The 14,180-nt window shown below is 48.3% G+C and overlaps 1 protein-coding gene across 2 annotated transcripts in view; it reads left to right on the top strand.

Annotated features, from left to right (window-relative positions):
- Positions 1–14,180, top strand: part of LOC149436815 (inactive carboxypeptidase-like protein X2) — a 121,320-nt gene that overhangs the window by 81,543 nt on the left and 25,597 nt on the right. For both annotated transcript variants that reach the window (XM_089661416.1, XM_089661415.1), the window contains 2 exons: positions 1,104–1,227; positions 11,113–11,309. In XM_089661416.1, coding sequence (XP_089517542.1) covers positions 1,104–1,227; positions 11,113–11,309 — 321 coding nt within the window. The remainder of the gene's footprint in view (positions 1–1,103; positions 1,228–11,112; positions 11,310–14,180) is intronic.

Raw genomic sequence — 14,180 nt, 5'->3', positions numbered from 1 at the left:
CCTATAAAAAAGATACCAGGGGCATTTCATGGGGCCCCATACTGACTCCGGGCCCTCAGGCAGTGCCTGAGTGCTCGAATGTTCAGTCTGCCCCTGATCTTACATCGCATGGGACCGATTATATAAGGGGTGTCAAACTCCATTTCACCGCTGGCCATATCAGCAGTATAGTTGCCCTCAAAAGGCCAGTTGTATCTGTGAGACTAGATGTCCAGAGCACCCCACCCCCCCCCCCATTACATCAGATGTCAAGAATCCCACACCCACATCACAGTGCACCCCCCTTTGGGGGCAGAGCTGGAATGCAGAAAGTGCCGGGTCTGGAGGAGGACCAGAGGAGGAATGGAGTCAGGTACCAGAGTCTGCTGAATGCTGAGACCAGGGGAGGCAGAGGTGAGGGTGTGCGGGGATGGGTTGGATTTGGCTGATTTGTTCTATTCCCTTCTCTGCTGAGGACTGCTGAGACAAGGTCGGGGCAGAGACCAGGGGGTAACTGCAGGAGAGGTGCAAGGGCCACAAGAAATGGCCTGGAGGGCCTTGTGTTTGACACCTGTGGATTATATGACCATAGTAGAATGGATCCTCCCACATGGCGCTCTTGTAGAAAGATCTTACCATGTGCCCTGGAATGGTCTATCTCCCTAGCTACAGGCCAGAAGCAGGTAAGAACCTCGCCACAATCCAAAGCGGATCTGAGGTCTCATTTTAGCTCAGCAAGACCAGAGATTCAATTCAAAAGACATGAAGACATAGAGATCATTAGTAGAGGTCAGGGGCAGACTGACCATTCGAGCACTTGGGCACTGCCAGAGGGTCCGGGGTCAGTAGGGGGCGCCATGAAATGCTCCTGGTACCTTATATAGGCTTTTTTGGGTGTGCTTTGAGTGTGGGCAAGGACACAGGGGCCCCATGATCCCCTATTGCCTGGGGGCCCCATGAGTTGTCAGTCCACCCCTGCTAGAGGGCTTGGTATCAGGACAATTGGGAATATTTGGGACATTTCCAGGGACACCAGATGGCCAATGACAAATCTTGCGATGCGATGAAGGCCAGTTGGGAATCAGGAGATTAGCGGTTTTACTAACATCTCACCATCTTTCCAGCTGATGAAGAGGGTGAACGAGGAATGCCCAAACATCACCCGGGTCTACAGCATCGGCAAGAGCTACCTGGGCCTGAAGATGTACGTCATGGAAATCTCCGACAACCCGGGACAACACGAGCTGGGTGAGGACCCCATCCACCACTCCAACCCTTCCCAATCTTTGTATCCAATCGAAACCTGCTCTGTCCTCTCTACAGGTTTCCCTGCGTAACGCGGCCCGCGGCTGAACCCTCCAATCCTGCAATACGTCAGGCTGAATGTAAATCTTGACGTTTTAAGCCCGCGTTCACACTGACGCGGTGCGCAATTCGCAGCGTTTTCTATACGCATTCTGCACCGCATCAGAATCGCACCCCATTCATGCGAACCGCTGCGGGGGTGTATGTTAACTTAACAACACCCCTAAAGCGGTGGGCAGAATCGGATGGTATAGGTGTGAATACTCATGCGATCCGATTCTAGTGCGGACCAAGTCCTGCGCGTTTTTGGTGCGGGTGCGGTGCGATTAGAACCATACATAATGTAGACTCCGATCGCACCGCACACATCGCATGTGATATACCGCACCGCATGTATGTGAACCCGGGCTCACCCCTCGCCCTCATGTCCAATAAAAAAATTTAACAAATCAAATTTTGTCATGAATTTCAGCCAAAATGTCTCCCGCTCCGTGTCTTTGCTATAAAAAAATCCCGATACGTGTAAATTAATTGGTTTATGTGAAAGTTATAGCGTTTACAAATGGCGGGAAAGATACTGGGATTTTTATTTTTACTAGTAATGGCGGTGATCAGCGACTTATGCCATGACAGCAGGACTGCGGCGGGCATTCTGACACTGGGGGGCAACTGACTTGGTGTCACTGACATCCCCAGTGACACCAATACAGTGATCAGTGCTAATAAAAAACACTGACACTTGGCGGGAAGGGGTTAACATGAGGGGTGATCAAAGGGTTAACTGTGTGCTGTGTCTGTGTTTCACTGTGAGCATGCTGCTATGCAGAGCTATACAAAGCAGTGTGCAGGAGCTGACGGGGGAGAGATCTGTATTGTTTACATGCAGGTATCTCCCCCCTGTCAGTAATACTCAGCAATTGCTGGGTGCCGGCAGGGAATCACCTGGTGATTGACAGCCAAGGTCACGAATGGCAGCACGCACCCCCCACCAGAAGCTGCAAAATGATGTATATATATATGTGATTTTTCTCAGTCGTGCCGCCCTGTAGCAGTATTTCTGCTATAAGGCGGCACGGAAGCAGTTAAAGTGTTACTAAACCCACAACAGTACAATCAGTCTGTAGATGCAGTAAAGTGTGCTTGTTATACTCACTGTAGAACCTAAGGGGTTAATCCTCCGCATTCTGTAAAAAGGCTGTTTGATCCTGTCTTCTCTGATCCTCTTCTTGTTCAAATGTCTTATCTCCTCATAAGACAGACTGAACCCGTAGCCATTCTGCACATGCTCAGTTTGGTGTGTATTGCTAGAGAGGTTTTTTTTCCTTGGGAGAGTGCATGTGATCAGCACAGGACCAATCAGCACCGGTCCGAGGAGAGCAGATATAGTGAATACAGGGTCCGGGGAGAGCAGATATAGTGAATGCAGGGTCCGGGGAGAGCGGATATAGTGAATGCAGGGTCTGGGGAGACCAGATATAGTGAATACGGGGTCCGGGGAGAGCGGATATAGTGAATGCGGGGTCCGGGGAGAGCGGATATAGTGAATGCGGGGTCCGGGGAGAGCGGATATAGTGAATGCGGGGTCCGGGGAGAGCGGATATAGTGAATGCGGGGTCCGGGGAGAGCGGATATAGTGAATGCGGGGTCCGGGGAGACCAGATATAGTGAATACGGGGTCCGGGGAGAGCGGATATAGTGAATGCGGGGTCTGGGGAGAGCGGATATAGTGAATGCGGGGTCTGGGGAGAGCGGATATAGTGAATGCGGAGTCCGGGGAGAGCGGATATAGTGAATGCGGGGTCCGGGGAGACCAGATATAGTGAATGCGGGGTCTGGGGAGAGCGGATATAGTGAATGCGGGGTCCGGGGAGAGCGGATATAGTGAATGCGGGGTCCGGGGAGAGCGGATATAGTGAATGCGGGGTCCGGGGAGAGCGGATATAGTGAATGCGGGGTCCAGGGAGAGCGGATATAGTGAATGCGGGGTCCGGGGAGAGCGGATATAGTGAATGCGGAGTCCGGGGAGAGCGGATATAGTGAATGCGGGGTCTGGGGAGAGCGGATATAGTGAATGCGGGGTCCGGGGAGAGCGGATATAGTGAATGCGGAGTCCGGGGAGAGCGGATATAGTGAATGCGGGGTCTGGGGAGAGCGGATACAGTGAATGCGGGGTCCGGGGAGAGTGGATATAGTGAATGCGGAGTCCGGGGAGAGCGGATATAGTGAATGCGGGGTCTGGGGAGAGCGGATATAGTGAATGCGGGGTCTGGGGAGAGCGGATATAGTGAATGCGGGGTCTGGGGAGAGCGGATATAGTGAATGCGGGGTCCGGGGAGAGCGGATATAGTGAATGCGGGGTCCGGGGAGAGCGGATATAGTGAATGCGGGGTCCGGGGAGAGTGGATATAGTGAATGCAGGGTCCGGGGAGACCGGATATAGTGAATGCAGGGTCCGGGGAGAGCGGATATAGTGAATGCGGGGTCCGGGGTTTAGTAACGCTTTACATTAAAGCAGAGTTCCTGTTGAATTAAAAAAATAAATAAAAGTCAGAAGGTACAAAAACTGTATTTGCTGACTCTTAATATACAGCCTCTTCCCTGTCCTTCGGTCCAGAGGTGTCCTCACCAAGGTTGGTTCCACTGGCCGTCTTCTCTCCCTGGCACAGGCATATTCAATGTGGGCAGCTTGCGGCCTCACAGCTGGGTGCCCACTGCACATGTGCGAGAAGCGCTGCGCTTTGTGAACGGTCCTGTAGTCTTCTAGGACCTGTCATGTTTCCCAGCAGACTATGGGGAGGGAGGGGGGAGGACAATCCCCTTAATTCCCAGCCACACCGGTGCGATTTCAGGTATATTGTGCAAATTGAAATTGCACCTGAAATCACATCTAATGAATGTCAGTGTCCTAACGTGCGCTTTGCTGCATCACGATCTCTACAGTAGTTCTTGCTACAACTTTTTCTGCAGTTTTGTTGCGATTTCACATACATAGAATATAATGGAAATCACACTGAAAATGGCAAGAAATTGTTGAAAATCTTCACAAGTAGCAATGAAGTCTTCAGAAATCGCACTGAAATTGCACACAAATCACACGATTTTAAATCGCAGCGGTGAGAACGATGACTTAAAAATGTTTCTTTCAATATATAAAAATTTAAAACTTTTGAAATGATTGCTGGAGCGCTACGGGGTCGATTCATGAAAGGTTACCGCATGCGATATGTAGGTCACGTGACCCATTTTTCAGAAATATCGCAGGAGATAAATCAAAAAGTCAAATTGTCAAAATGAAATATTGAATGTGAGGGAAATACCACAAAAAAAAGAGATAAATGATTTATCGCTGGTTCACACCGAATGCGACTTTGAAATCAAGTTACTTCACTTAGTAGGCTGATTTCAGAGCCAGCGGTCAGTGCGATTTCATGTGCGGCTCGCCTGATTTCTGTGTGACTTCATGTACAGATGTCTATCAATGTCACATATGAAATCACCAAATATAGTGCAGGAACCTGTTTCAAAATCAGTGCAAGTTGGAGTGGCACCAGTTTGAAGGGTTCCATAAGCACAAATACGGTGCGACTTGTCATGTGATTTTGAACTGTCAAATCGCATGACAAATGGCATTGGTGTGAACGGGGAAAAAGTCAGGTCACTAAAGAACACTTTCAGTACTTATCACCCGCCGGTAGGCAGGCGGCCATTCAGCAATGTACAAAACAACAATCAGGGGGACTCTGCAACGGCCAGTAAATTAAAAGTATATAATGTGTCCGTGTGAGGAGCGTACGTGTCGATGTGAGGAGCGTACACTTTTTTTTTTTTTAACACGCTAACACTGGACCAGAGGAAGAAATCAAGGCACACTGATACATTGTACGCTCATCACACTGAAGCATTGTACGGCGCGTCGGTGTGAGGAGCGTACGGCGCGTCGGTGTGAGGAGCGTACGGCGCGTCGGCGTGAGGAGCGTGCGGCGCAACGGTGTGAGGAGCGTGCGGCGCGTCGGTGTGAGCAGCGTGCGGCGCGTCGGTGTGAGGAGCGTGCGGCGCGTCAGTGTGAGGAGCGTACGGCGCGTCGGTGTGAGGAGCGTACGGCGCGTCGGTGTGAGGAGCGTACGGAGCGTCGGTGTGAGGAGCATACGGCGCGTCGGTGTGAGCAGCGTGCAGCGCGTCGGTGTGAGGAGCGTACGGAGCGTCGGTGTGAGGAGCATACGGCGCGTCGGTGTGAGGAGCGTACGGCGTGTCGGTGTGAGGAGCGTACGGCGCATCGGTGTGAGGAGCGTACGGTGCATCGGTGTGAGGAGCGTACGGCGTGTCGGTGTGAGGAGCGTACGGCGCATCGGTGTGAGGAGCGTACGGCGCGTCGGTGTGAGGAGCGTACGGTGCATCGGTGTGAGGAGCGTACGGCGCATCGGTGTGAGGAGCGTACGGTGCATCGGTGTGAGGAGCGTACAACGTATCAATGTGGAAGTGAGCTCAGGAATGGAAATAAAAGGTAAAATTTCACCAGAGGGCGAGGGTTCTGTGAATGAAAGCACACTAGAATGTCTTCGGTGTGAGGAGAGTACAATGTATCGGTGTGATGAGTGTACAATGTATCGGTGTGATGAGAGTACAGTGTATCGGTGTGATGAGTGTACAATGTATCGGTGTGATGAGTGTACAATGTATCGGTGTGATGAGAGTACAATGTATCGGTGTGATGAGTGTACAATGTATCGGTGTGAGGAGCGTACAATGTATCGGTGTGATGAGTGTACAATGTATCGGTGTGATGAGAGTACAGTGTATCGGTGTGATGAGTGTACAATGTATCGGTGTGATGAGAGTACAATGTATCGGTGTGATGAGAGTACAGTGTATCGGTGTGATGAGTGTACAATGTATCGGTGTGATGAGAGTACAATGTATCGGTGTGATGAGAGTACAGTGTATCGGTGTGATGAGTGTACAATGTATCGGTGTGATGAGAGTACAATGTATCGGTGTGATGAGAGTACAATGTATCGGTGTGATGAGTGTACAATGTATCGGTGTGATGAGAGTACAATGTATCGGTGTGAGGAGCGTACAATGTATCGGTGTGATGAGAGTACAATGTATCGGTGTGATGAGTGTACAATGTATCGGTGTGATGAGAGTACAATGTATCGGTGTGAGGAGCGTACAATGTATCGGTGTGATGAGAGTACAATGTATCGGTGTGATGAGTGTACAATGTATCGGTGTGATGAGAGTACAATGTATCGGTGTGATGAGAGTACAATGTATCGGTGTGATGAGAGTACAATGTATCGGTGTGATGAGAGTACAATGTATCGGTGTGAGGAGCGTACAGTGTATCGGTGTGATGAGTGTACAATGTATCGGTGTGATGAGAGTACAATGTATCGGTGTGATGAGTGTACAATGTATCGGTGTGAGGAGCGTACAGTGTATCGGTGTGATGAGTGTACAGTGTATCGGTGTGAGGAGCGTACAATGTATCGGTGTGATGAGTGTACAATGTATCGGTGTGAGGAGCGTACAATGTATCGGTGTGATGAGTGTACAATGTATCGGTGTGATGAGTGTACAGTGTATCGGTGTGATGAGTGTACAATGTATCGGTGTGATGAGAGTACAATGTATCGGTGTGATGAGAGTACAATGTATCGGTGTGATGAGAGTACAATGTATCGGTGTGAAGAGAGTACAATGTATCGCTGTGATGAGAGTACAATGTATCGGTGTGATGAGAGTACAATGTATCGGTGTGAGGAGTGTACAATGTATCGGTGTGAGGAGCGTACAATGTATCGGTGTGATGAGAGTACAATGTATCGGTGTGATGAGAGTACAATGTATCGGTGTGATGAGAGTACAGTGTATCGGTGTGATGAGAGTACAATGTATCGGTGTGATGAGTGTACAATGTATCGGTGTGATGAGTGTACAATGTATCGGTGTGAGGAGCGTACAATGTATCGGTGTGATGAGAGTACAATGTATCGGTGTGAGGAGCGTACAATGTATCGGTGTGATGAGTGTACAATGTATCGGTGTGATGAGAGTACAATGTATCGGTGTGATGAGAGTACAATGTATCGGTGTGATGAGTGTACAATGTATCGGTGTGAGGAGCGTACAATGTATCGGTGTGATGAGAGTACAATGTATCGGTGTGAGGAGCGTACAATGTATCGGTGTGATGAGTGTACAATGTATCGGTGTGATGAGAGTACAATGTATCGGTGTGATGAGAGTACAATGTATCGGTGTGATGAGAGTACAATGTATCGGTGTGATGAGTGTACAATGTATCGGTGTGATGAGTGTACAATGTATCGGTGTGAGGAGTGTACAATGTATCGGTGTGAGGAGCGTACAATGTATCGGTGTGATGAGAGTACAATGTATCGGTGTGATGAGAGTACAATGTATCGGTGTGATGAGAGTACAATGTATCGGTGTGATGAGTGTACAATGTATCGGTGTGATGAGTGTACAATGTATCGGTGTGAGGAGTGTACAATGTATCGGTGTGAGGAGTGTACAATGTATCGGTGTGATGAGAGTACAATGTATCGGTGTGATGAGAGTACAATGTATCGGTGTGATGAGTGTACAATGTATCGGTGTGATGAGAGTACAATGTATCGGTGTGAGGAGCGTACAATGTATCGGTGTGATGAGAGTACAGTGTATCGGTGTGATGAGCGTACAATGTATCGGTGTGATGAGAGTACAATGTATCGGTGTGATGAGTGTACAATGTATCGGTGTGATGAGAGTACAATGTATCGGTGTGATGAGAGTACAATGTATCGGTGTGATGAGAGTACAATGTATCGGTGTGATGAGTGTACAATGTATCGGTGTGATGAGAGTACAATGTATCAGTGTGAGGAGCGTACAATGTATCGGTGTGATGAGAGTACAATGTATCGTGTGAGGAGCGTACAATGTATCGGTGTGATGAGTGTACAATGTATCGGTGTGATGAGAGTACAATGTATCAGTGTGATGAGAGTACAATGTATCGGTGTGATGAGTGTACAATGTATCGGTGTGATGAGAGTACAATGTATCAGTGTGAGGAGCGTACAATGTATCGGTGTGATGAGAGTACAATGTATCGGTGTGAGGAGCGTACAATGTATCGGTGTGATGAGTGTACAATGTATCGGTGTGATGAGAGTACAATGTATCGGTGTGATGAGTGTACAATGTATCAGTGTGAGGAGCGTACAATGTATCGGTGTGATGAGAGTACAATGTATCGGTGTGATGAGAGTACAATGTATCGGTGTGATGAGTGTACAATGTATCGGTGTGATGAGTGTACAATGTATCGTGTGATGAGAGTACAATGTATCGGTGTGATGAGAGTACAGTGTATCGGTGTGATGAGAGTACAATGTATCGGTGTGATGAGAGTACAATGTATCGGTGTGATGAGAGTACAATGTATCGGTGTGATGAGAGTACAATGTATCGGTGTGAGGAGCGTACAATGTATCGGTGTGATGAGTGTACAGTGTATCGGTGTGATCAGTGTACAATGTATCGGTGTGATGAGAGTACAATGTATCGGTGTGATGAGAGTACAATGTATCGGTGTGATGAGAGTACAATGTATCGGTGTGATGAGTGTACAATGTATCGGTGTGATGAGAGTACAATGTATCGGTGTGATGAGCGTACAATGTATCGGTGTGATGAGAGTACAATGTATCGGTGTGATGAGAGTACAATGTATCGGTGTGATGAGCGTACAATGTATCGGTGTGATCAGTGTACAATGTATCGGTGTGATGAGTGTACAATGTATCGGTGTGATGAGAGTACAATGTATCGGTGTGATGAGAGTACAGTGTATCGGTGTGATGAGAGTACAATGTATCGGTGTGAGGAGCGTACAATGTATCGGTGTGATGAGAGTACAATGTATCGGTGTGATGAGTGTACAGTGTATCGGTGTGATGAGAGTACAATGTATCGGTGTGATGAGAGTACAATGTATCGGTGTGAGGAGCGTACAATGTATCGGTGTGAGGAGAGTACAATGTATCGGTGTGATGAGTGTACAATGTATCGGTGTGAGGAGCGTACAATGTATCGGTGTGATGAGAGTACAATGTATCGGTGTGATGAGAGTACAATGTATCGGTGTGATGAGAGTACAATGTATCGGTGTGATGAGTGTACAATGTATCGGTGTGAGGAGCGTACAATGTATCGGTGTGATGAGAGTACAATGTATCGGTGTGATGAGTGTACAATGTATCGGTGTGATGAGTGTACAATGTATCGGTGTGAGGAGTGTACAATGTATCGGTGTGATGAGTGTACAATGTATCGGTGTGAGGAGTGTACAATGTATCGGTGTGATGAGAGTACAATGTATCGGTGTGATGAGAGTACAATGTATCGGTGTGAGGAGTGTACAATGTATCGGTGTGAGGAGTGTACAATGTATCGGTGTGATGAGTGTACAATGTATCGGTGTGATGAGAGTACAATGTATCGGTGTGATGAGAGTACAATGTATCGGTGTGATGAGAGTACAATGTATCGGTGTGATGAGTGTACAATGTATCGGTGTGATGAGAGTACAATGTATCAGTGTGAGGAGCGTACAATGTATCGGTGTGATGAGAGTACAATGTATCGGTGTGATGAGAGTACAATGTATCGGTGTGAGGAGCGTACAATGTATCGGTGTGAGGAGAGTACAATGTATCGGTGTGATGAGTGTACAATGTATCGGTGTGAGGAGCGTACAATGTATCGGTGTGATGAGAGTACAATGTATCGGTGTGATGAGAGTACAATGTATCGGTGTGATGAGAGTACAATGTATCGGTGTGATGAGTGTACAATGTATCGGTGTGAGGAGCGTACAATGTATCGGTGTGATGAGAGTACAATGTATCGGTGTGATGAGTGTACAATGTATCGGTGTGATGAGTGTACAATGTATCGGTGTGAGGAGTGTACAATGTATCGGTGTGAGGAGCGTACAATGTATCGGTGTGATGAGAGTACAATGTATCGGTGTGATGAGTGTACAATGTATCGGTGTGAGGAGCGTACAATGTATCGGTGTGATGAGTGTACAATGTATCGGTGTGAGGAGCGTACAATGTATCGGTGTGAGGAGCGTACAATGTATCGGTGTGCCTTGATTTCTTCCTCTGGTCCAGTGTTAGCGTGTAAAAAAAAAGTGTGATAAATATCGCTAGTTCTGAACATTGAACGCATTCCATAAGCAGCGCGTGTCTTTTAGTGAACTGACCACCATTGAGACAAATATTGCTGAGTTATTGTAGCTCAGAAATCACGCAGTATTATCTGTTAGGGCCGGTTCACACCATAGAAACACAGTCCGCGTGCGTCTCTGCTTGTGCATTTTTAATGCATTCCAGTTCATTTCTCCCCTCGCTTTTTCTTCACATTAAATAGGGACATGTGCGTTTGGGTGCGTTCTGGTGCGTTTAGGTGCGTTCTGGTGCGTTTAGGTGCGTGAATTGACCACAGTGAGTTTTTAAAAAAAAAAAAAGAGCGAGAGCCAAGCATAAATCTTTACCTTTCAGGTTGGCTGCCTTTTGAGTAAAACTTCAACCGGAGCTTTACAAAAGGAGGAAGAGAAGTGAAGATATGTGCTGTTTTCAGCTTGAGCTATTGAGATCTGTTAATAAACTGATTCACCTGCTCGCTGCCTATGAAATCATTCCTAAATTATAACAGATTTATAATAAATTCTAATAAAAAAATACAAAAAAATGAAATGTACGCACTGTATGTAGATGGCGTGTGCTGATCTTTGTCCTGTTCCAGGGGAGCCGGAGTTCCGCTATGTGGCCGGCATGCACGGGAACGAGGTGGTAGGTCGGGAGTTGATGCTGAACCTGATGGAATATCTGTGCCAGGAGTACAAGAACAAGAACCCCAGAGTAGTGCGGCTGGTCACCGAGACCCGCATCCACCTCCTGCCCTCCATGAACCCCGATGGATACGAGATGGCCTACAAGCTGGTAATACCCTTCCCCCATCCTGAGACAGTCATCCTCATCCCCATCCTGAGACGTTCCCGCAACACCTGAGTTCGGCACTTTTCTAGACTTCTTAGTTGTGTATATTGTTTTACTGAGTGTTTTTCGATCAGATATTCGCTCAGCTAAGTCATGTTGATTGGAAATAGCTCAGAAACATTTTAAATCTGATCTCCAAATGTTGTCATAAATTTCGGCCAAAATGTCTCCCGCTCCGTGTCTTCGCTATAAAAAAATCCCGATACGTGTAAATTAATTGGTTTACGTGAAGGTTATAGCATTTACAAATAATGGGATATATACTGGGAGTTTTCTTTTTTTTTTTTACTAGTAATGGCGGCGATCAGCGACTTATAGTGGGACTACAGCGGGCATTCTGACACTGGGGGGGGGAACTGACTTGGTGTCACTGGCATCCCCAGTGACACCAATACAGTGATCAGTGCTAATAAAAAGCGCTGACACAGTACTAATGGCACCGGGCAGGAAGGGGTTAATGTGAGGGGCGATCAAAGGGTTAATTGTGTGCTGTTTCACTATGGGGGCTGTGTGTGTGCTTCACTGTAAGCACACTGCTTTGTATGGCTGTGCTATGCAGGAGCTGACAGGGGAGAGATCTGTGTTTATACATAGGTCCCCGTCCCCCCCGTTGGAGATATTTGGCGAACGCCGGGTGCTGGCGAGTAATCACCGTCCGGGACCCGTGGTTGACAGCCTGGGCCGTGAATTCCCATTGCGCACATGCCCCCCTCCCAGAACTGCATATCACATATATATATGATTTTGTGCACCCGTGCCACTCTGTAGCTGTATTTCCGCTATAAAGCGGCGTGGAACTGGTTAATGCAGTAGTACATGGGGGGGGGGGGTGCAAATTGAATAGCAGGCTAACCCACCACACTGCAGTTTGTACATTAGGCTACATGCAAACTATTTTAAATGACACAGCGGCTACGTGGTTAGCACTAGAGATGAGCGAATCGAAGTAGGCGAAGTGGAATTCGTTTCGAATATTAGGAAAATTTTTCCTAAAATGGCGGCGACATGTGCGGCGACGGAGCGGGGATGTCTGGGAAGGCGTGCAAACAAGGCGCGCTGACCCATAATGCATTCATTCATGACATGTGATCGCATTAGCCAATCAGCAGCCAGCCAGCCAGCACTGTGTAATGGTCGAGCTATAAATGGCGGCCATTTTAGAATTCTTCATTTGCCTCCAGTCATTCAAGAGAGGCAGACCTGTCTGTATTCAGGGAGAGAGTTAGGGACACAGAAACGTTACTTAGGGACACAGAAACGTTAGTTAGGGACACAGAAACGTTACTTAGGGCCACAGAATCGTTACTTAGGGCCACAGAAACTTTACTTAGGGCCACAGAAACTTTACTTAGGGCCACAGAAACTTTACTTAGGGACACAGAAACGTTACTTAGGGACACAGAAACGTTACTTAGGGACACAGAAACGTTACTTAGGGCCACAGAATCGTTACTTAGGGCCACAGAAACGTTACTTAGGGCCACAGAAACGTTACTTAGGGCCACAGAATCGTTACTTAGGGCCACAGAAACGTTACTTAGGGACACAGAATTGTTACTCAGGGACAGACACAGAATTGTTACTGAGGGACACAGAATTGTTACTGAGGGCCACAGAACTGTTACTTAGGGCCACAGAAACGTTACTTAGGGCCACAGAAACGTTACTTAGGGCTACAGAAACGTTACTTAGGGCCACAGAATGGTTACTTAGGGCCACAGAATCGTTACTTAGGGCCACAGAAACGTTACTTAGGGCCACAGAAACGTTACTTAGGGCCACAGAATTGTTACTTAGGGACAGACACAGAATTGTTACTGAGGGACACAGATTTGTTACTGAGGGCCACAGAACCGTTACTTAGGGCCACAGAAACGTTACTTAGGGACACAGAATTGTAACTCAAGGACAGACACAGAATTGTTACTCAGGGACACAGAATTGTTACTCAGGGACACAGAATTGTTACTCAGGGACACAGAATCGTTTAATTAAAGAGTATGTCAGACAACATGCAGAGGAGTGGCAGAGGAGGCAATGTTTCAGGAGCGAGCAGACGTGGCAGCAGAGGAAGGGGTCGAGGCAGCACTATTCGCAGCCAGAGGCCAGTGCTCCCGGTGTCATCCAGAGGTCGTGTCTCCACCGACAACCCTGCCGTCATCGATTGGTTGACTCGGTCGTCTTCCTCTTCCCAGGTCACCTCTGACACCTACAGCCGACCAACGGTCGGTGGGTACGTCAGACACAACCGTTAGTTGGCATGGCCCGGGAGCAAGCCCACTGAAATCACGTGTCCTCTACCTGCCCCTGTCCTTTGGTGTTCCCTCACCAAGCGAAGTATCGCATGCTGTGGGCTCAGCCCCACTGTACAGTGAGGAAGAGCTAACAGAGGGCGGTCAGGAACGGGGGGAGACATCCGCCTCTTCAGCAGCCAGGCGAAGAAGTAGTGGCGAGGAGAGTGGCTCGGTAGCCGGTCTAGAGACAGGTCTGTCTCCTGACCCACACGCAGCCGAGGGAGCTAGTAGTGAGGCGGAGACCCTAATTGATGATGATGAGGTTGATCGCACTTGGCAGCCTCGTCGTCATCAGGCTATTGCTTCCGCATCATCAGGAGAAGAGGGTGGCAGCTTGGCAGCGAGCGAAACAGTCGGTGGGTTGCCCAGGAGGCAGCAGGGTCGCAGCAGTGTCAGTGGAGGCAAACAGCCACGGAGTAGAGCACCAGCTCCACTGCAGCCTACCACCACGGCCAGTAGTGGTGCCGGTGCGCACGGAGGAAGTAGCAGTCAGCCAGTGAGGAGTATCGGGGGCAAAGTT

This window comes from Staurois parvus, unplaced genomic scaffold (assembly GCF_062004578.1).
Source record: "Staurois parvus isolate SC_StPar_1 unplaced genomic scaffold, SC_StPar_1.0 ptg001335l, whole genome shotgun sequence".
Lineage (NCBI taxonomy): Eukaryota > Metazoa > Chordata > Amphibia > Anura > Ranidae > Staurois > Staurois parvus.
Note: the sequence above shows the minus strand (reverse complement) of the source record. Positions and strands in the feature narration are given on the sequence as shown.